General features: G+C 37.3%; 1 protein-coding gene across 1 annotated transcript; it reads right to left on the reverse strand.

Annotated features, from left to right (window-relative positions):
• Positions 1 to 2,476: 2,476 nt before the first annotated feature.
• On the reverse strand, positions 2,477 to 19,700 carry LOC121971656 (autophagy-related protein 2-like). Its single transcript, XM_042523015.1, has 14 exons — positions 19,333 to 19,700; positions 17,360 to 18,405; positions 16,162 to 16,310; positions 15,225 to 15,481; positions 12,054 to 15,131; positions 11,824 to 11,936; positions 11,231 to 11,435; positions 8,334 to 8,447; positions 7,845 to 7,952; positions 7,626 to 7,758; positions 7,283 to 7,485; positions 6,495 to 6,691; positions 2,793 to 3,008; positions 2,477 to 2,723 (listed from the first exon to the last, which is right to left on the reverse strand). Exons 1-13 carry the CDS (start codon positions 19,501 to 19,503, stop codon positions 2,936 to 2,938), a joined length of 5,847 nt encoding a protein of 1,948 aa, XP_042378949.1. The 5' UTR covers positions 19,504 to 19,700; the 3' UTR covers positions 2,477 to 2,723; positions 2,793 to 2,935.
• Between the last annotated feature and the right edge of the window lie 325 nt (positions 19,701 to 20,025).

Raw genomic sequence — 20,025 nt, forward strand, 5'->3', positions numbered from 1 at the left:
AACTTACAGTCGAAATGACCTGAGCGGATAATCTTAGGCTGCTAGTAGGGGCTAATTTCTGCTACGTGCCAAAGAGTAGGCTGAGTCACCGAGCGAGCAGATCAGCAGAGCATTAGGTCTGTGTTGCAGAGCGATAGATTGGCTAAGCAACAGGTCTGCATTACAGAGCGACAGATTGGTTGAGCAGCAGGTCTGCATTACAGAGCGACAAATCGATCGAGGCCAATGAGAGTTGCAGCTTCCTTGAAACAGATTCACCCCACCTCCGGCTGTGCTTCGAGGCTTACTAAGGTCGTTTGTTTCCCTGGATACAGCGGTTGACCATGATTTCCACCAAACAATGGCACTCAATTGTTATCACGGGCACTCTGCCGAGCAAGAGTTGCACAATAGAGGAGGAGGGGAATGAAGGCGGAGAGCTTCTGTTTATTTTTTTCAGTGTGTGTAAACCTATGATCGCAGCTTCCTTATATAGGAGCTCAGATCAACGATAGCGCTAATGGTCAATTAATGATTGGGTAAATTACTCGTTATCAATCGACCGTTTTGGTTGTTCCATTTGGATAAATTTTACCTCGATCGGTATGACATTCGACACGCACAGGACGTGCCTGCACACGAGTTAATATGGTTAAGTGCAATTCGAGCCCTGGATTTATACCCCCTGCGCACTCACGCGTGAGAGAGAGCCTCTCCCCATGTATTTATTCACATCCTCAATACATGTGAATCAATATAAACTAACCAATATACCAAAAAACTCCTAATATGAGACTAAAATCTCATTTACAATAGAACTTCTATCCTCTTTCATTTCTTTTTCATTCACACATATTCCACAATATGCAGGTCTTATTGAGCATTATGACAAAAGGCGAATATGCTCGCCCCCAGCGCCCCCGCCAATCCGTCCCAGGGTCAACACGGAGGAAGTAAATCACGAGCGACTACTAGCCTTTAGAATAATGACTAATACATAAGGAAGATATTTATCTCGGCTTTATCAAAATTCAAATCTCAGATCTCATTATGACCACACTTTATACGTTAGCTGCTAGATCCATATGATGGAACGGAGGTCTTATTGAGCATGCAGGTTTGGAATGTGGTGCGGCAAATGTCCAATAATGTCGATGCTGAGCCAAACGAATGACCGATGTGTAACTATCACTTGACCTACATCCATATCACTATTGCCACAATCCAACCATCGGCAAAGTGGGCAGGTCTTGCATGTTAACAAATAGGGCAGTTTGTCCCCCTGTGCGAACCCCACTGTTCGCGAGCAGTCAAAGCAGTTTGGCATGATGAACGACTTTCGTACCACGAATGACCACTCCTTGCTGCTCTTAGGCCTTGAGAATTGTAAACTGCCACTATCCCGCACCACGGTTCCTACTCGTAAGGGTAAATATTTGATTAATTCTATACATATATTAATGAAATTAACTAAAAATTAATTTAATATTAACTACTTTAATCGATTTGTTAAAATTAAATTAACCAAATTAAATTAAAATAGATTGTATGAATTAACTAAAATTATTTAAAAAATAATATTAAATTAATATTAAATTAACTAAAGTAACCTACTCCAACTAGGAGTCCAGCGTGACGGCATCCTGCTGTGCCGCCTGCTTGGATTTCCTATTGAATCTGGCACAACCGCTTGATGAGCGGTGAGTTTGCTGACTTTGCTCGCCACCTCCAGAAATCTGTGCTGTGCATGAATAAATTAACATACCTCTTACCGCTGTGTTGTGCAGGGGAGGGAAGCAATGAGGTGTTGTAGTAAAAAGATAATTACATTAATCCCAAACGTCCCTCCTGATCCATCCCTAAATTGTGTGAAGAAAGTTAAAATTATAACATCAACTTATAACCAACCGCCAAGTTGATTAAAGGATGGAAAAAAAAATTTCTCTAAGAGTATGTATTCATCAAGAATTGATCTCATATCCCATTATAATAAATTTACCATCCTCTAACTAACTGAAAATCTTGTGGGGACAACAATGAGATGTTGCAAGAGGAACAATAAAAAACCTTTATAAAGGAATAAAAAGAAGCCTCTATAGCTACGAAGGGACTTGAAGACAAAGGGTTAGAGGATGCGGTCGTGACTGAGGAAAATGTCTTTGGTGAGTATGAGGCCAATGAGCATGAGAATATAGATGTGCATGATAAAGGAAAACAAGTCGACTTCAAATAGAAGTCACCTCAATATTATGTATCAAGCATCAATACCCATTTTTTGTTACTCTCAGCACAAGGTACTAAAATCAAAGGCTGTAATAGTTGCTTCCACCACTATAACACTACCCTTGTATAGATCAGTATGGCAAGTGTCCAAGGAATAGCACCCATGCTGGAAACGTTTGAGAAAATTGGTTGTCAAATTTGATATGGGGAAAAGTAAATAACCCTTCAAGCGATAACAGCCATGGTGGAAAATCAGAGGTAACAGAATAATAAATGGTTGTGAAAGAATTACTAACAAGCAAATTTTACAATCACTAACAATGAGGTTTGTGGTATATTGATGATCAAACCTAGTTATTAAGAGAGTGAAAAGAATGTGGCAAATAAATAATGGAGAAGTTTATGTACAAGTGTTCTATTTACAATCTTGTTGACAAAAATGACATGGACTAACCTAGTGCTGTACAATGATTACCATGTTATTGCAGAGCATGAAGAATCTCCCTAGATGAGCTGTACACCTGCATCAGCAAAGTATGAGTTTTATTGTCAGATCAGAGAATGGTGGATCCGAATTTCAGGATGCTTACCTTCAATTTACATTCTACACAGGCAATGAGAACAGCACCAAAAATGATTCTTTTACTAGTAATCTGTGGGTATTCAGCCAAGTGTAGACAAGTTTGCGGTAAATTACCCAACAGATCTACTGAGTAAAGAAATGCATGTGCAGTCACTTCCATGAGGAAGATTGAGAAGTTCCCGTGTATTTCTCAATAGACTCCTTCTTGTGCTCAGGATCCATGCTGCAATGGGAAAAAAGATAATCATTCACATTATATATCAAGACGGACTGCTTGGCATCTGGCCATAAAGATCTATGAAATTTAGTTCAATGCATCCTTCAGCACGACAACTCTTATTTTTTACAATAACTTAAACATTCTGATACTTGTTATTGAACACAAACCTCATAGCAGGTCAACTACGTCTAATAAGAAGTGTAATCACTAACTTCCAAATCAATATGACGCAGTGGGTCAAACTACCAAGTCAGGAGATGATCAACTTTTGAATCTTCATGCCCAATAAATTCAGGCCTTCCACAAATGAGAACTCTTGGTCACATCTATATAGCAATTGATTGCTCCAAGCATAGAGACTGAATACTTCTATTGCTTGGTGAACATTCATAGTAATATCATGATGTGTTTAAATTGTAAATTAACCAATCATCTATTAAAATTTTGGAAGAAGAAAGATTGATTAGCACGAGCATGTATGTTGGTGCCCAGTTTGGTTCAAAAAAAAAAAAAAAAGGGGACAAAAGTGAGTGCCCTCATAAGATGAAATTAGTATTCGCAAAATTTATTGATTGTGAAACTAAGTTTAATGTTTAATTTGTTTCCATTATCTCAAACAATTGGACCATATGTAGATAAAAGGGTAGTCCGGTGCATAAAACTCCTGTCAATACTGTTAGGACCGAAAAGTAGCTAGAGGGGGGGGGGGGGTGAATAGCTCTTCGCGTGCTCGTTGCTCGGCGTTGCTTGTTTCTTCAAAGATACGCAGCGGAAAATACAGAAACAAATCACACAACGCTAACAAGGTTGGTTTACTTGGTATCCACCTCACAAGAGGTGACTAGTCCAAGGATCCACACCTACACACACACCCTCCACTAATAAAACTCTCCTTTATGGTAACTACCAAGGGCGGAGAAGCCCTACAAGACTCAATACAAGAAGAAGAAAGGGTAGTAAAGAAATACAAGCTTACAAGCTTACAATGAGTGCACAAACCCTAACCCTAGTTTCTTCTTCTTGCTTTGATCCGCCTCTTGACTTGGAAGAGCCTCCAAGATCCTTCAAGAACTGGCGATCTCGAGCTTGAGAAGAGTTGTGGAGGAGCTGGTGAAGATCTGAGATGAATCTCGTGAAGTTCTTCCGCAGCCATCGAACGCCTGCAGCTATAAACGACGCCAACGGTCGGATCCCGATCGATTCGAATGTTCCCAATCGATCGGGGAGGCTTTGGATCGATCCACGGATCGATCCAGAGCGCCTCTGAAGCGCTGGATCGATCCACGGATCGATCCAGCGCCTATATAAGCGCTGGATCGATCCACCGATCGATCCAGCGCTTCACGCGAGTGGCCTCCAATCGATCAGCTGATGATTGGCGTAGCCCCGATCGATTGGGCTGCCCTTGTTCGCAAAGCTCTCCCAATTGATCAACTGATTGATTTGACTCTGGTTCAATTGATCGGTTGATCGATTGATCAATTCTAACTTGACTAATTCAAGTCTAGAGTCCCAAACCTAACATCCGGTCAACCATGACCTGTTGGGACTCGCTCATGCCTAGTATATGGTCAACCTTGACCTACTAGGACTTCGTTACCAAGTGTCCGATCAATCCTTTGACCCACTTGCACTTTTCTAGTCGTGCCAAATGTTCGGTCAACCTTGACCCACTTGAACTTACCATCTCGTGCCAAGTGTCTGGTCCTCCATGACCTAGACTTCCAAACACCAAGTGTCAGGTCACCGCAGACTCATCTGGATTTTCACACGCCTGACTTTACTCACCAGGACTTTCACCTGGCTTTACTCACTAAGGTTTTCTCACCGCCTAGCTTCACTCACTAGGACTTTCACCTGGCTTCACTCACCAGGATTTCCATCTGCCTAGCTTCACTCACTAAGACTTTCACCTGACTTCACTCACCAGGATTTCCATCTGCCTAGCTTCACTCACTAGGACTTCCATCTGCCTAGCTTCACTCACTAGGACTTTCACCTGGCTTCACTCACCAGGATTTCCATCTGCCTAGCTTTACTCACTAGGACTTCCTTCTGCCTGGCTTCACTCACCAGGACTTTTCTTCTGCCTGGCTTCACTCACCAGGACTTTCATTTTGCCTAACATCCCAGTTAGGACTTCCCAGTCAAGTATCCAGTCAACCTTGACCTACTTGACTCTTCTTCAATCAATATCTTATTGTCAAACATCTAAACCCAAACCAAGACTCAGCTTGGTTACCCAGGTCAACCTTGACCTGAGGGATATTGCACCAACAAATACGGGGTTTTGTTTTGAAAGAGGTTGTTTCCAAGATTCAAACCCGTGACCTCTAGGTCACACAGTAACAACTCTACTATTACGCTAAGGCTCCTCTTCAATATTGCAGATAGCAATATGATTATTTAAATTTAATTGTACACATATACCCTTTCTATTTGATTGCTTAAGAAAGTTTAATTTTACAAGCAAGGTTATCATTACATGATACAATTTTAGTCTTCAACTAGAATGAAAAGTTATTTTGGTACCATGTGCTGATACATGGTGCATTTTGACACAATTCTATAATTCCATCCACTTAGCTTGCTTAGACCCAAATATATGTGTGCAATAATTATAAAAATATAACAATGATTATATCTTGTAATACTTTAACAAGGGTCATGCTTCAGAGGAGAAAATTAATTCTTGTAGCATCCCATTGCTCTTAATTTCATAATTTTCGAAGGTCTATATTAAAAAGGCTCCTAGGGAAACTAGTATTGGGATTTATTTCTCAGTATTTCCATATCAGAGTTGGACTTTGCCTGCACAATTGAAGTTGAAACAGATATACTTACAAAATATGGATACATCACAGGGTTTTGTTCTCTAGCATGGCTCCTCTTTTCTACTATTGGTAATCCAATTGGTGCATCTCCTTTTCCCCTTCACTCTCTACTAGTGTTTCATCTCCTCCCATGAATGAAAACACAATGAAAGATAAATTATGGAAGCAAATCTTCCAGTCTCAGTCAGTGCTGATCATTGATGCTTCTCTTTCCCTTCCCTCTCTTTTTAGTGTTTCACCTCCTCCCATGATTGAAAGAGGGAATCAAAGGATAAGTCTGGGAAGAGAATCTCAGTTAGCTTTGGCCAGTACAGACCAACATAGGTCTTGGCTGCATCTGTACTACCAAGGCTGTGATGGCACAGGCAACATAATGACATTCACTCGTGCCAACATAGTATTGGTACTATTCAGTAACTAGAACAGTGTGTTCGGACACTCCAATTGGAACTATGTGATGTTTAAAATTCTCTAATATGTTTCAACATACACCTTCAAGTTTTTTGTTCACAGATAAAAGCATGGTGGTTATTGATTCTAAGCAGTCTCTTGACAGGTAGTGAAAAGCATTTGAAGCTTTTGCATAAATTCAGATAGATATCCATTTGTTATGCGGACAAACTAGTTCAACACAGTTTATGCAAGAAAATAATACCCATTTTTCAAACCAAGCAGTGTGCAGTGAACAGCATGAGCAGAAGCAGAAAAAGGAGCTATAGCAGCAGCAGGAGCTCCTCGAATAGCTGTTGCAACAGCTGATCTTGCACCATCACCACGCTGATAAGCTTTTAGAGGAGTCCCCAGTAATGCTGATGTGGTTCTACTAAATCCATCACTCAGACTATCATAAGCCTGCAGATGAGAATGAAAGATGTCATTGATATGGGGATAAATAGTTCTTGGTAATATCCTTTAGCCATTCCCTCCTCGATGGACAAAAATGGAGTGTGCTATGATTGGCAAAAGTTCGGTATCATTACTTCAAGTATTGCAGATAGCAGGGTCTTAGTTGTAGTTGAACATCAAAAGGTCATCCTTGATGTATTTATAGCTTTTACTGTTAGAAATTTCCAGATAAGTGCATTCAGTATTTACTTCAGAGATCATGTCTAGCAGTAAGAGAATTAGTGTGTGCCAAAAATACTTCTAACGTGCTGAGAAGAAGAGGATATGGGATTATCTTTTTTAACTTCGGGTCATTGCAGCTAGTCCAGCCTTTATCATTGTAAAACAAGTTTTCCAATTAACTGCATTCAATATTACTTGAAAAGATGTCCAGTAGGCAGACTGTTAAAGCACAGTGTGCTTGTTCGTTGTTATTACTCAGTAGGAGCGTGTTACATGGGGCATCAGAGTAGATACGAATGTGTTTTTGACTTTGTAAAGATCAACTCAGTTGTCATTAATGAACCTCATTATGCCTGAATCAAAGAATGAGCATACCTGCTGGATAGCTTCCTGTACATTTTCTGGCTGATCAGATCTTATGCTCGCTTTATTTCTCTTTATGTCCGACAATGGTCGGTATGCAGGGACACTTGTAAGGATGTATTCAGTCTGAAGCAAGATATCATGGGCTCCAGCTGCCAAATGGACCCCCAATCCAACAGCTTCAATTGATACGCTCTTCACAAAGGCCATTGCACCTGTAAAACAATGTGGATCATTTAGCACATTAATATTTTTGTAACCTGCATGACAAGAGGAGATGAATCTTGGATTGAAGAAGCATATCATGAGAAGAGGACAGCCATCTCCACAAAGAAAACAAAAGACAAATGCTTACCTCTCTGCATTCCCTTCAACAATTTTTTATCTTTTTTATAGCTTTTTACTGGCAAAGAAACCAACTTTTTAGTGCCAGAACTGACAGCAAACAGCGACTTAATCGGTGGAAGCCCTTTCAACAACTCACGAACCTAAAAAATCATTCTAATTAGCATGAATATCTAATACATTAGAAGCATAATTGTTCTATAGCAGAGTTGGTAAAAAGAAAAAGAACCTGATTATGAGCAATATCTTCCAACCACTCCCCAATGACAGTCTCACAAACATTCTTCCACCCATAAACCCCATGGGCACAAACGTTTTTAAGCTGCAAATCAATTCCCTGCAAATAAAGCTGAAAAGATTGATACCATAGAGACAAAGTCTGTATTCTTTTTATTTCAATTTTTCCTAGCATAATTATGCAGAAAGATCTTTATCATTCAGTATCTGAAAAGCCAAAAAAGAAGACATGGAATTAATTAAGTGTTGGACAAGGAGTTCTTGAATAGACAATACTTGCTTTTATTGCACAAGCTATCTCAAATTACAAGTTCAAATCCTTAAAAATGATCTTCTAGAAAGAAGTGAATAGGAGGTCAAATAAGTTCATAACTGTCACTTAGCAATATTTTTCGAAAGGAAATTGGGTTAGTTATACATTCCTTTTAAGTCCTCATAGCGTAAACAATGAAAAATAGTAATTTATAAATTAACAAGATACCTTCCACGGAACTAAATTGAGAAGTTCAGCATAGTTTCCTCTTCTTAATGCCGCTAGATCAAAGTGACAGGGGATATAGTTAACACGTACAACCAGGGGCTTAATGACACATTTCTACAAGAGATAATAGAAAAGAATCAGACATGATGCACAATGTCACCATCCTCAAGTATACCATAGCATATCAATTGTATTTTGACATCACAATTCCCAACAATAGGAGCAAGAGAAAAATATACTATTCAAGCAGTTTAAGCATCAGACAGCAAACTGTTAGCTTGTTAGTGTTACTGAACCCACTGACACTAGACAGATAGCCATGCAGTAAAGAACTACTCTTATTATTTATATAGAATACTACTCGAGCATGTCATTGCACATAATTGCACTTTGCTATCACAATTCCCAAGGGTAGAGCATGTGAAAAAGAAAAATGCTAAAGCAGTTTGAGGATCAGAAGCAAACTGTTAGTTCATAGACAACTGCTAGTCTAAATGAACCTACCGGCAGAAGAAAAGATAGCTATAGTAAAGAACTGTTCTTATTGTATATAGAAGTATACTCTTTCTTGCAACTGCTTGCTGTAGGAATTCAAGTAATTATTAGTTGAGATCAGAAAATATGAAATTCTGGATTATCCAACACTGATCTATAAGTTTTATCCAAATTCTACGTACGATTTAACAAATCAAATCATAAACAGATTGAATCAAAGCAAATATGTATCTTTGACAACCTATTGGCCAAAATATCATGTAAATAATCAGATTGCTAGCTTCCAAAACCCATTCAATCATGGCATAAAATGATAAATCACAGGGCATCTCAGCCTTGTGGCTAGCAATAAAGCATTTTAATGATACCATGAGGTACATGACCAGATATCATAGTCAAAGGTAGCACTTCTACAATAAAGAAAAAATGGGTGGATCTTTTTTTCCTTTATTTCTCATGTAATCTCATACTGACAAAAGCAAATATATGCTTCACATTTGAATGGTTACCTGATGCTCATTCGTGTTAGAATTATCATTATCGGACTTATATAGTTGTCAAAATTAGGGATCTGGATTAGAATGTGCAAGAATTCAAACATTTAATTACATTGGATCAGTAGGATCGTTGAAATTAATATGAAAAATTAAATATACATAAATAATAAACTTATTCCACAAATGACATTACAACAGATATTCTAAAATCTTCAAAAGAATTCCATCATATGTCATTTCCTAGAGTTATTAATAATGCAATGTACACATGATGTTAGATTTACTAATATAAAATTAAGAAATAACAGAAATAGGTTATAAATAAAAAAAAATCACATGTTTAGTATAGATTATTCAATAACACTAGAATTTTTATATTTTTATGTGCTTTTACTTAACATTAATGTTATAGGGCGTTGTTGGATCCCTAATTGTATTCAAATTAGTTTCTAGTTGAAGGTAACTTTCAGATCGTTGAGATTACTGTGTTCCTCTCAATTCACAATAACCTTTCTGACTGCCCAATAGCCTTCACTGTTTTGTGTTTATTACTAGTTTTTCCTCCCGAATTAGGATCAATCATTCACATAGATGTGGTTAAACTAATGAGCTCATATATTAAATGATGAATAGATAATGTAGCTATGAATGTGAATTAAAATGGAAGTCATAGTTCAAAATTTCGTTCCGTGCCGGGTGAAACCTACCGTTCTGCCCGCACACCGAAACTGGCACCAAAATAGTGAAGATCTTGTCGCATCCGCGCACTCGTCGTCGCGCAACAGCATGGGTAACGTTGTCAGACGCTTCCAGTGCCGCCAGAAGCGTCGCGGGCGTCGGAGGTGTCGCAACGTGACGTTTCTGGTGGCGCCAAAAGCATCACAGGACGCTTCCGGCGCCGCCGGAAGTGTCGCGGGATGCCTCCGGTGCAGTCAGAAGCGTCCGCGGAGAGTCAGAGACGTTGCGGGCAAGTCGCGGGTGTTGGCGTCGAGCATGGGATTGAATGTGCAAAATTAATATTACCATTTAAATAAATCAAACAATTTCCACTCCCACTTAATTGTGATATTTTAAATGTGATATTTTAAAGAGGTTTTCATAAACCCTAATTAAATTATCCCAATAAAATATCAAAATATATATTTAAATTTTTTTTAAAAATAATAAATTTTATTAAATAATATTCTGAAATTGTTTTTACTATTTTAAAAATTTTATAAAAATTATAATAGATCAAATTTATATTCTTATATATATATTTTAATTATTTTATATTTTTTTACTATTTTAAATATATATTATTTAAATTATTAATTAATTAAATAAATAAAAAGTTATTTTATATGATTATTATATATAAAATAGTATTTTGCATTAATTTATATAATTATGATTATTTAATCTGGACATTGGAGAACAATAAAGGTTATCTAAGTAAAACATTACAAGAACCATTGTTTCCATTTGATTCACGTCACTTCTTTTTATAAAGTAATATATTATAATATTATGATGTATCAATTTTAATTCGAGTTATTTTTACATCAATTATTTTTTTTAAAGAAAACTATATTTAATTATTTTTTATAATAATATTAAATTGTTTAATAATGGAGAACTTATATAAAATCAATATATAACTTATTTTTTAATTATACACAATAAATATAAGTATCTAATAATTACTATATATAAATACAAAAATACCAAAACTATATCGACATGGCACAATATGATACCAAAACCGTATCGTTCCGGTCTGGGATCGAAACTTCGGCACGGGTCGAAATTTTAAACTTTGATGGAAGTATACAATAAAAACAGAGGAATGTATTGGCTGAAAGGTATTTCTTAATAAGTTATAGATGAATTGCCAATGGAGGGGAAATGGTTTGAAAAACTAGCCTGAAAAAAGGGAAGTAGAGCCTCTTCAGCCATTGTTTGACTTCCAAATCTGCTGATAATTGTTGCTGGCATATCAGACCCGTCCAAATTATTAAATGAAACAGCAGAAGGGTCATCAAATGAATCCATCCCAAAGAAAGTGGTGACAAAATTAAGCTGAGTTTGATCTAGATGCAACCGAAGAGGCAGAAGCTCAAGATGTAACCTGTAAAGCACTCAAAACATGGACACTGAAATTCTACTAGCATGGATATATAAATGAATCTGCAGGAAATTATTAGGTTGTTACTGCTTACTGAACATAAATACTTCACAAGATTTATTTGTTTATCCATCTTTTTTATCAGAACATATGTAGGTACATGTATGGATAAGTAACTATGAATATGACTTCAACAGAAAACAATATCTATAATTTGGCATGAACAGTACATATCCTCCACTCCTTGTCAAGATTATATCTATAACTTTCTGAAGCAATTTCAGCGCACAATTAATAATAGTAGACAGAAATGCTAGTATAATTAAGGACTTAAACTGCCACAGAATCTAACTTTAAAACTGAAACAATCTTACAAAGTCAAAGAAAGAACCTGTAGTCCTCTAGAGGTGTTATTGGATTGGGCCTTACAGTTTCCAAATCCAACTTGAATGCTTTAGCATACGACTCTCTTGGATGATCTTTCGAATGATAGTTTCCTAATACCTTAAACATTAAAGTAGAATATACTTCAGAATATAGTCAATATTTTACATTAATATTTTCTAGTATGAAGGGCTAATTCAGTCAATATACTTCAGAAACCCAAAGACAAATTCCTACCATCTTCCAAGGTGCATTGCTGCTTCTATCATAAAGATAAAAATCTTGGATAGAAAGGGAAAGCTTCGACACATTAGTTTCCTCTTCAGGATATATGTCATATTGAAGAGAAAGCCCTACTAAACTGAGCTCCAGCACAGTGTTCTTATCTCTTCCATTCGGAGTTGCAGTGTATGTGAGAACTCCCTTTGATCTAGCCCAGTCAAATCCACCATATATTCGCCATCTTGCTTCCATATTTTTAAGAATTACTCTCCCCTTAGGAAGACCACAGTCAGCGGTACAGCGAATTTCCAATCCAAATTCTCCTTGTGGCAGATAATTTCCATCTGGCTGATTACTACTTGTTGAAATATGATCTTCAACTATCATCAATCCCTCAGCAGTATACCATCCACCTTGTCCATATTCAACGTCCCTATGAGTTGATATATCCATTGTGCATTTGCCACTTTCAGTTGGATAATGATTAGCGATGCATGTTGGAGATGATGGAAACATGTCAGATACACAGTAGCTCTCGATTAGCTGAGGCATGATAGGTTTGTCAGCAGCAGCTGCTGAGGCTTTAACATTTAGCTTGAACTTATCAAGCAAACCATGAGCAGATGTGCAGCGAAGATCAGATGTTGGATTGCATTCTAAAGCATTATCAATGATGTCATCCAAGAGTCCTGAAGTTTGATGTGCTTCACTAGTAGATGAACATAAAGAATTGCTTGAGACATCATTCATGCCACTTTTATTTTCATCATTAGCTTCCTGATGAGTAGTATTCCATCTAGACTGCAAGTGCATTAATGTGTCTTCAATATCAGGTGCATAAAGCTGCTGAAGCTGCGCAATCAAATGGATAAAGGCAGATGTAGTATCTTGACAAGATTCTAAATTGACATGTGATTCTGCAAACTCTAGTTCCCAGGAAATCCCTTTAATTCTTAATATAGCCTGCATGAGAGAAGCATGAGCAACTTTTGAATATCTAGCCCTTTGAAGAAAGCCTACGGAATAACCATCAACATCCAACGCAGATCCAGTTGATTCACAAATAAGAAAGCCTGCATCTTTTAAATGAATATTGTAATTGGAGGTTAAATCTGGATTAATATGCTTAGAAAGGCTGAAGGATGATGCAGCCAAAAGGCATGCTGTTAGTGCATTGCTTTTTTCTGTGCAAGGTTCAAGAGAATCTCCGGCGCTAAAAGTAAAGAGTGCATTGTAAGGTTCATAACCCAAAGCCACATCTACCAAATCAAGAAAAAAAAAGACTTTGTTTTCTGTTCCATCGGCATCTTTGTTCTCTTTCTCACCATCAGATGAACTGAAATATGACCATAAAGAACTAATCCAATCTAACCGACCACCAGGTCCAATAATTGTCCCACATCGAACAACTATTGACGTATAGCTTTGTTGTAATAGTGGATTCCATATATTTGTTATAGCACTGCCAGAAGGACCAAAAGTCAATGCATTAGCACCTTCACCATTACCCCGTCTAATTGCAGAATTCGTACAGGTTATCAAACGTAGATCATGTGTAATAGAAGATTTTTCATCCTGCATAGCATTATAAGGTCTTTTGTTATTATTCGAGATGGAACCCCATAGTTCACTTTCACGGTGGTTGATCCATAAAAAATTTGCATCAGCATATCCACCAATGTTAGAGACAGAAAGCAATTCAAACTTGTCCATTTTCAGTTTAAAGCAGTTCCATGATCCCTGTAGTTCCTTTTGTAATAAGTGACTAACTTCAATTGTTTCATTTAATCTGATACAAGCATCTACAATATCACACTTCACAAGAACAGATGTTTGTAATACATCAGAGGAACTGGATGCCATATTTTTCCTCTTGATATCATTATCTGCATCGGTATTCATCCCCATTGCTGCCTTTGAACATCCATCAATGACATTGTTTAGCAAACAAGTGAGAAGCCTATAATCATGATTCTCAAGATTGACCCATGCACGATGAAACTGAATGTGCAAAAAAAATGCAGAACTAAGAATCAACTCATTTTGGATGTTATTGTGCATATCCTCAAGGCCTTCCACATTAGTTGCAGAAGAGAACTCTGATCCTTTTCCAATTATATTAATGTTTTGGTCATGTGACGCAGCCAAGCTCCAAGTACGATCTACCATCCAACTACCAGTCACAGGACCCTGCTGCCAAACCATGGTAACCCCAGAACACGAGTCCTTTTTTATCCCACAAACAGAGATAATCTTCGAAGAAGAAAAAACTAATCTATCTGGAGTACTAATTTCACCATCTGAGTCATTTTCCTTGGAAGATTTCACCAAGTAGACATCAAGGTTTTGTGTACTCAAGTGGATTGAAGTGGAAGACATGGAAGATTGATCCCTAGCTGGATTTACCTTTGAAGGGGTATTTAAATGTGTAAAATGTTCAAGCACAATGAGTTTATCTAAAAGGTTACCAGTGCTAAAATCTCCATAATACTCGGATGGGAAACATATTATTATCCTTGCCTGTGGAAGAATTATATTTCCTTGAAGAAATACTCTTGGAGATGCACTGGTTATAACAGAAGACATGCCATGCCCAGCAACTTCAGAAGTTGAGATTGTATTCTTTTGACATAGTTGAACATCTTCAGTTAGGCTGCTTACCTTTGAGCAACTTAATTGTTTAAAGAGATCCAGCAGTGTGTCAACTAGATTATAGTGAAACCAAAAAATGAAAGGTGGTAAGTGGATTACAAATGATGTGGAAGCCATCAACAATCCATTTGAGTCCTTTGAGTTGACATTCAACTTACAGCTGCAATTACCAAATGATTCCAACAATCTAACCTGATCCAAGCTGTCCAAAGCGCATTCCTCCACAGTCAAATCTGAATCACAAGTTGATATGCGGAAAGGAAATGGAGGGAGGGCATCTTGGATTTTTTGCTTTAAACATTGGCTTAGAAACATTTGTTCATTTGAGGCATTACAATAACCACCTGTGGGGAATTCTGTTGCATAACTTGAAGCATTATAGTATGCATCAACTATGATATGCTCAACCGATGCACCAAATTTGGTGTTTTGAGAATAAGTCTGTTCACTTCGTCAAATGTATCAAGTTAGTCCACACAAATTGATGCAAAACAGAATCTTCTAATGATCAAAGGAAAGCATATCAAATAGTACCTCCAATTCTAGAACTACATTCTGACACTTTACTTTAATGTGATGCATCTTTTTAACAACAGGATTAACATCATTCGAACTCGTAAAAGCAAAATTTGATGTTGATTGGTAACTCGCGCACCCAGAAATTAACTCATTTAGTAATGGCTCAAGGATATTGTGCGAGCCACATGAATAATGCTGATAATCATCCCCGAGGAAAACGATAACAGAGACACCAGCAATAGCAGCCCGTAAACAAGTCTTCACAGGTTTTTCTGTATAAAAGGAGATACCAATAGATATTTGACCCGTTATTATACAACTTGGATGTTATAAAATAAGATAGAAAAACCATCAAATTAGGATACTTTCTGTATTTGCAATGTCCCAAACTGATAAATATGCTTTGATGCCACAAAAACTAAATAAATAGATAAATGAACTAATAGATCAATTTAATTATCCTAGTTCACTTTACATCTAGTACAAACCTAGACAGAGGAGATGTAGTTGGATAGTTTAAAGGAATAAATAGGAGAAGTGAGGTTCGAACATGGAATTTGTTTGAATATCATGGTCAGGGAGGGGAAAATCTACCGTGCATCATGATCCTTTAGGTATCTATATTTCTATCCTTGAGCTAGTTTTTGAGACACTGCAAATGAAAAGCCAACTGGATGAGCATATCTAGTGTCGGGGAAACCTACCTAAGATGCATTTATCTTAGACAACCAATACTCTAGATTCAATACATCTGGAATGATGATAAAACTAACAATAATACCTCCAAATTTCCTAGATATATCAAAATCAGTAAATCATTCACAAGAAATTACTTAAATAGAAGGAAGGATACTGAAAGGGTCAAGTAATAAATGTAAAGAAAAAACCTTTATTAATACTAGAAAAAACACAAATCATCAGAATAGATTTGCAAATGACTAACAGAAATCACCTTTGGGAACATCTCCCATCCCAGAAGCAAGATTAGATGCAACAGATATTGCATTGAAAACAGAATATGTCCAGTTCCACATACTTCCTGTACCTGAGTACACTTCGGTCTTCCTTATTTCATCAAAACATTCAAAGAATTGATCGATGCTGCAGGAAATATCCATAATTAACTTACAGATATTTCAAAATGACAATTACAACCAAAGATCATGCATGACATGAGCAATCATCACATTAGGCAATGAATTCCGGAATTCAAAAGTACAAGCAAAAATGGAAACTAATAAGAAGGTTCTAAGAAAGTAAGAGCGCCAATGAAAAAATTGAGAAAGTTTAAATGTATGTATATTCACATGTACAAGTCTATGAGACAAACTTATATCCCAGAAACAAATTATGTGAAAAATGAATGCTACACTAAGATACATGAATTGATGACAAATATAAGCAACATATTGGGTATCCATCAACAGACTCTTACATAATTTTTTTCTAGTTATGCTCAACTTAAAGCTAAAAACAAAGAAGATTAGAAGAACTCACTTTCTCAAGTTAACAAATGCATTAGAGGATATGGCAATAAGATGTTGTATATTTCATGAAGCAAGAAAAGGCACCATGATTTTAAACAGTGGATGATCTCCATGGACACTGTGACAAAACAATTGTTTAATGTATGTAAAGTAGTGAAATAAGACTGATCATCTAACCAAATTGCTAAAAGGGTCAAGGTCAAGATTAAGGTTTGGCATCAAGTTTGATTGACAATGCTTGTCATAGCCTTCTCAATTTAAGTTACAGAGATTCCTCATTTAGGCTTTATGATATAACATTTCCTCTACAGTGCATGTCTTTTCCATTCATTACTCTTTCTTCTGCCAATTAACTTTCCTAATTTGATTAGCAAACTGGTTGATTTTAATCAGTTCAACAAGTTTTTAAAAGTTTTGCTCAAAAGTATTGGTAAGTGCAAAATCAGGTTTTTGTAGTAACTGGCAAGACATTTGACTGGTTCCCAATTTGAAAGGTTGAACCAGTTGATCCAATCATATTTTAAAGCAATTATTGTATTTCAACTTTACTATTTAGAGAAACTCACATTGTTAAGGTGATGCCTAAGGAGATGGGTTGCCAACTCAAATAGAAGATATTATGTTGTTAGATGATGCAGCAATCATACAAATTAAGACACGAACCTTACACCAAGGTCTTGGACCATATTACTTGAATAATCTTGATGAACATACTGCGGAACCCAATCATGAATAAAGTTTGCCCTCATAAGCAAAGCATCAGGGACTGTCTCTGGAGCAATTGCAGAAAGAAAACTACTTGGTTCACTAGCCTCCATTAGTGTGTCAGCATCAGCATCTAAATAGATTGTACTTGTCATAGCTGCATGATGATGGCTTCTAGAAGTGAAATTAAATGAATCTGCAGCTTTAGGATAGTGTGCACGTTCAGATGCTCTAAGGTTCTTGAGAGAATACCATGTGTCTATCACCCATTTAATACTGCTGGGCTGCAACATTAATTTAATTGGATCTATGGAAACATCTGCATCAACCATACTTGTATCTAAAAACCCATTCTTCCATGGAATGCTTAAGTTTAATGTCCCTGAGAACCCACCATTTGCTCCAGTCAAAACTGATGTGGCACCATGACTACCAAACCTTTCATTTAGACTTTTCCCTGTAACACCATCAAGCTCAAGGCCCTCCTCTACATCATCCATTTGAAGAAACTCAACATTAGCTTCTTGAAACTTCACAAAGTTTGTTAACTTAGCCATAGAATCATCAGAAACACAAGTACCAAACTCGGTTTCTTTGATCCTAAGAACTAGAAGTTCATAGGTTCTGTCTCTTCCTCCATCCAGCTGCGAATGAGGATCAAATGCAATGATAACCCCATTTAATCTGACATGAAAGCTAGTAAGGAACCACTTCACAACCTTGGCAATTGTCTTGACTCCTTCATGAACATCTAGAGGGATTGAACCATGGTGGTCCTGAGCGGTCCCGCGCTCAATTTTGTCAGGATTGGCAGTCACAAATTGTTGATGATCATAAGACTTTGAGCTAACAACATCAGATTGGGCAATACTGCCCCCTTTAAATGGTTCAAGCACAAACTCAACTTCATCAATTTCTATCTCACAATTTCTTAGCTTCCAAGGGATTTTAATAGATAAAGATTTTATAGATCCTTCTTTGACCACAACGGGTGCACCAATAATCTGAAAAGAGAACAATTTAATTTGAAAATAAAGGGGAAAAAAGATGAGAAACATTAAAAGGCTGATAATAGGATCTGCAAGGCGGAAAGTAGATGCAGTAATCACCTTAAATTTTTTTTTCAAAAATATACAAAAAAACGATGGGTTTCCTAAAGAAAAATTGCTTCATTAAGATGAATAATGAAGAATGATGAAATAGTTAAATACTCCTTGCTTACCAAGACAGATTCTACATAGCAATATGACAATATCACCATTGTTACTGCATAAAACAACCATAGAGCAATTAAATCATTTGTTTCAAGTGGAGGAGAACAAAATTTCACAAGGGTTCTCTAAAAAATTCGCAGAACTTTCAACCTATGAGTTCAATTCCATCAGCTTACCAACTTTTTTTCAGCTGATCAGCCAACAAAAGACTTTACACGAACAATCACTATGTCAGTGAATCTGAACTACAAGCATTCAATGTTTAGGAAGAGGATTTATATGTAGAATAACCCTCAAGTTTTAATTGGAGTAGAGAAACCCACAACCCAGAACATCACTGTCTTATACTATCGGGGACTAAAATGATGGCCTCACTTTGGATTACGACTCAACAAGTACAACAACCTGAGACTATAATTAGTATAGTAGATGGACTAGCATTTGCCAATCCTACGATAATCAGACAATCCCAAAAAAATAAAAATAAAATAATTGTGAACTATGCGATAATCTCAATCGCCCAAATCAACGATCTATATAGATCCAATATTAAATTTCAGTCTTTAATTATCAATAACGTAATAAACTCAGGAAAATAACTATATACGGAGAAACAAACAGCCTCATGTTCCATCCCAATTGCAACCAGCAGAAAAAAATAATAATAATAAGAGGAAGCCGCTGAGCAGCAGAGACAAGAATCATCGACAAGATCACCTTTTGGTTAAGGAAATCGACGTTGAGAGCTAGGTCAGAGAGGTGGATCGTTCCGGTGCTGAGCTGGACATCGAGCTGATCGAGGTCGATGTCGCCCAAAATCACCTCGCCGAGCTTCTTCTTCAAAAGAAACTTGCAAACGCGCTTGATCACGCTCGATCGCGAAAACATTGGAATAGCTCCTCTCCTCGCTGCGCCTAGGGTTTGCCCATCCAATCACGCGAAGGTGAAGAAGACGAGGGAAGGAGACGAGCGTGTGGCACCACGCAATCCTTCAACCAGCCTATATATGAGCCGCATCCGACTTGGAAACTCGCAGCATCGGATGGCGATCACGTTCCGTATGGACAAGATACGCTGCAGCAGGAGACAGGCGGAGATTATTAAATTCTTAGGTTGGCCGCATTGAGACATATATAGAGAGCGACTTACTTTACGACTTGCGGTACGATAGACGGCGCCCGCTCAAAGTACACGTGGCTTTGCATTTGGCCGCTATCTAACGCGATCATTTCGTGATTTGCTTAGCTTTTTTTTCATAATTCAGTTATCGATCCAGCTGACCAGCTCCCCACAGGGCCACAAGTTCTTGCATCGGCCACCCTAATAAAAATCTAGATGTACAAATGACGGTCCATATAATAGTCCAATGATCCCAATAATCAGAACGTCAATTTAAATTTAACTGGTCGA

This window comes from Zingiber officinale, chromosome 4A (assembly GCF_018446385.1).
Source record: "Zingiber officinale cultivar Zhangliang chromosome 4A, Zo_v1.1, whole genome shotgun sequence".
NCBI classification, from domain to species: Eukaryota; Viridiplantae; Streptophyta; class Magnoliopsida; order Zingiberales; family Zingiberaceae; genus Zingiber; species Zingiber officinale.

Coding starts and splice junctions, on each gene's coding strand:
- LOC121971656 (XM_042523015.1), bottom strand. CDS start 19,503: ATGTTTTCGCGATCGAGCGTGATCAAGCGCGTTTGCAAGTTTCTTTTG. Junction 16,311..17,359: donor GTCCAAGACCTTGGTGTAAG/GTTCGTGTCTTA, acceptor TATTTCCTGCAG/CATCGATCAATTCTTTGAAT. Junction 15,132..15,224: donor ATGTAGTTCTAGAATTGGAG/GTACTATTTGAT, acceptor CGAAGTGAACAG/ACTTATTCTCAAAACACCAA.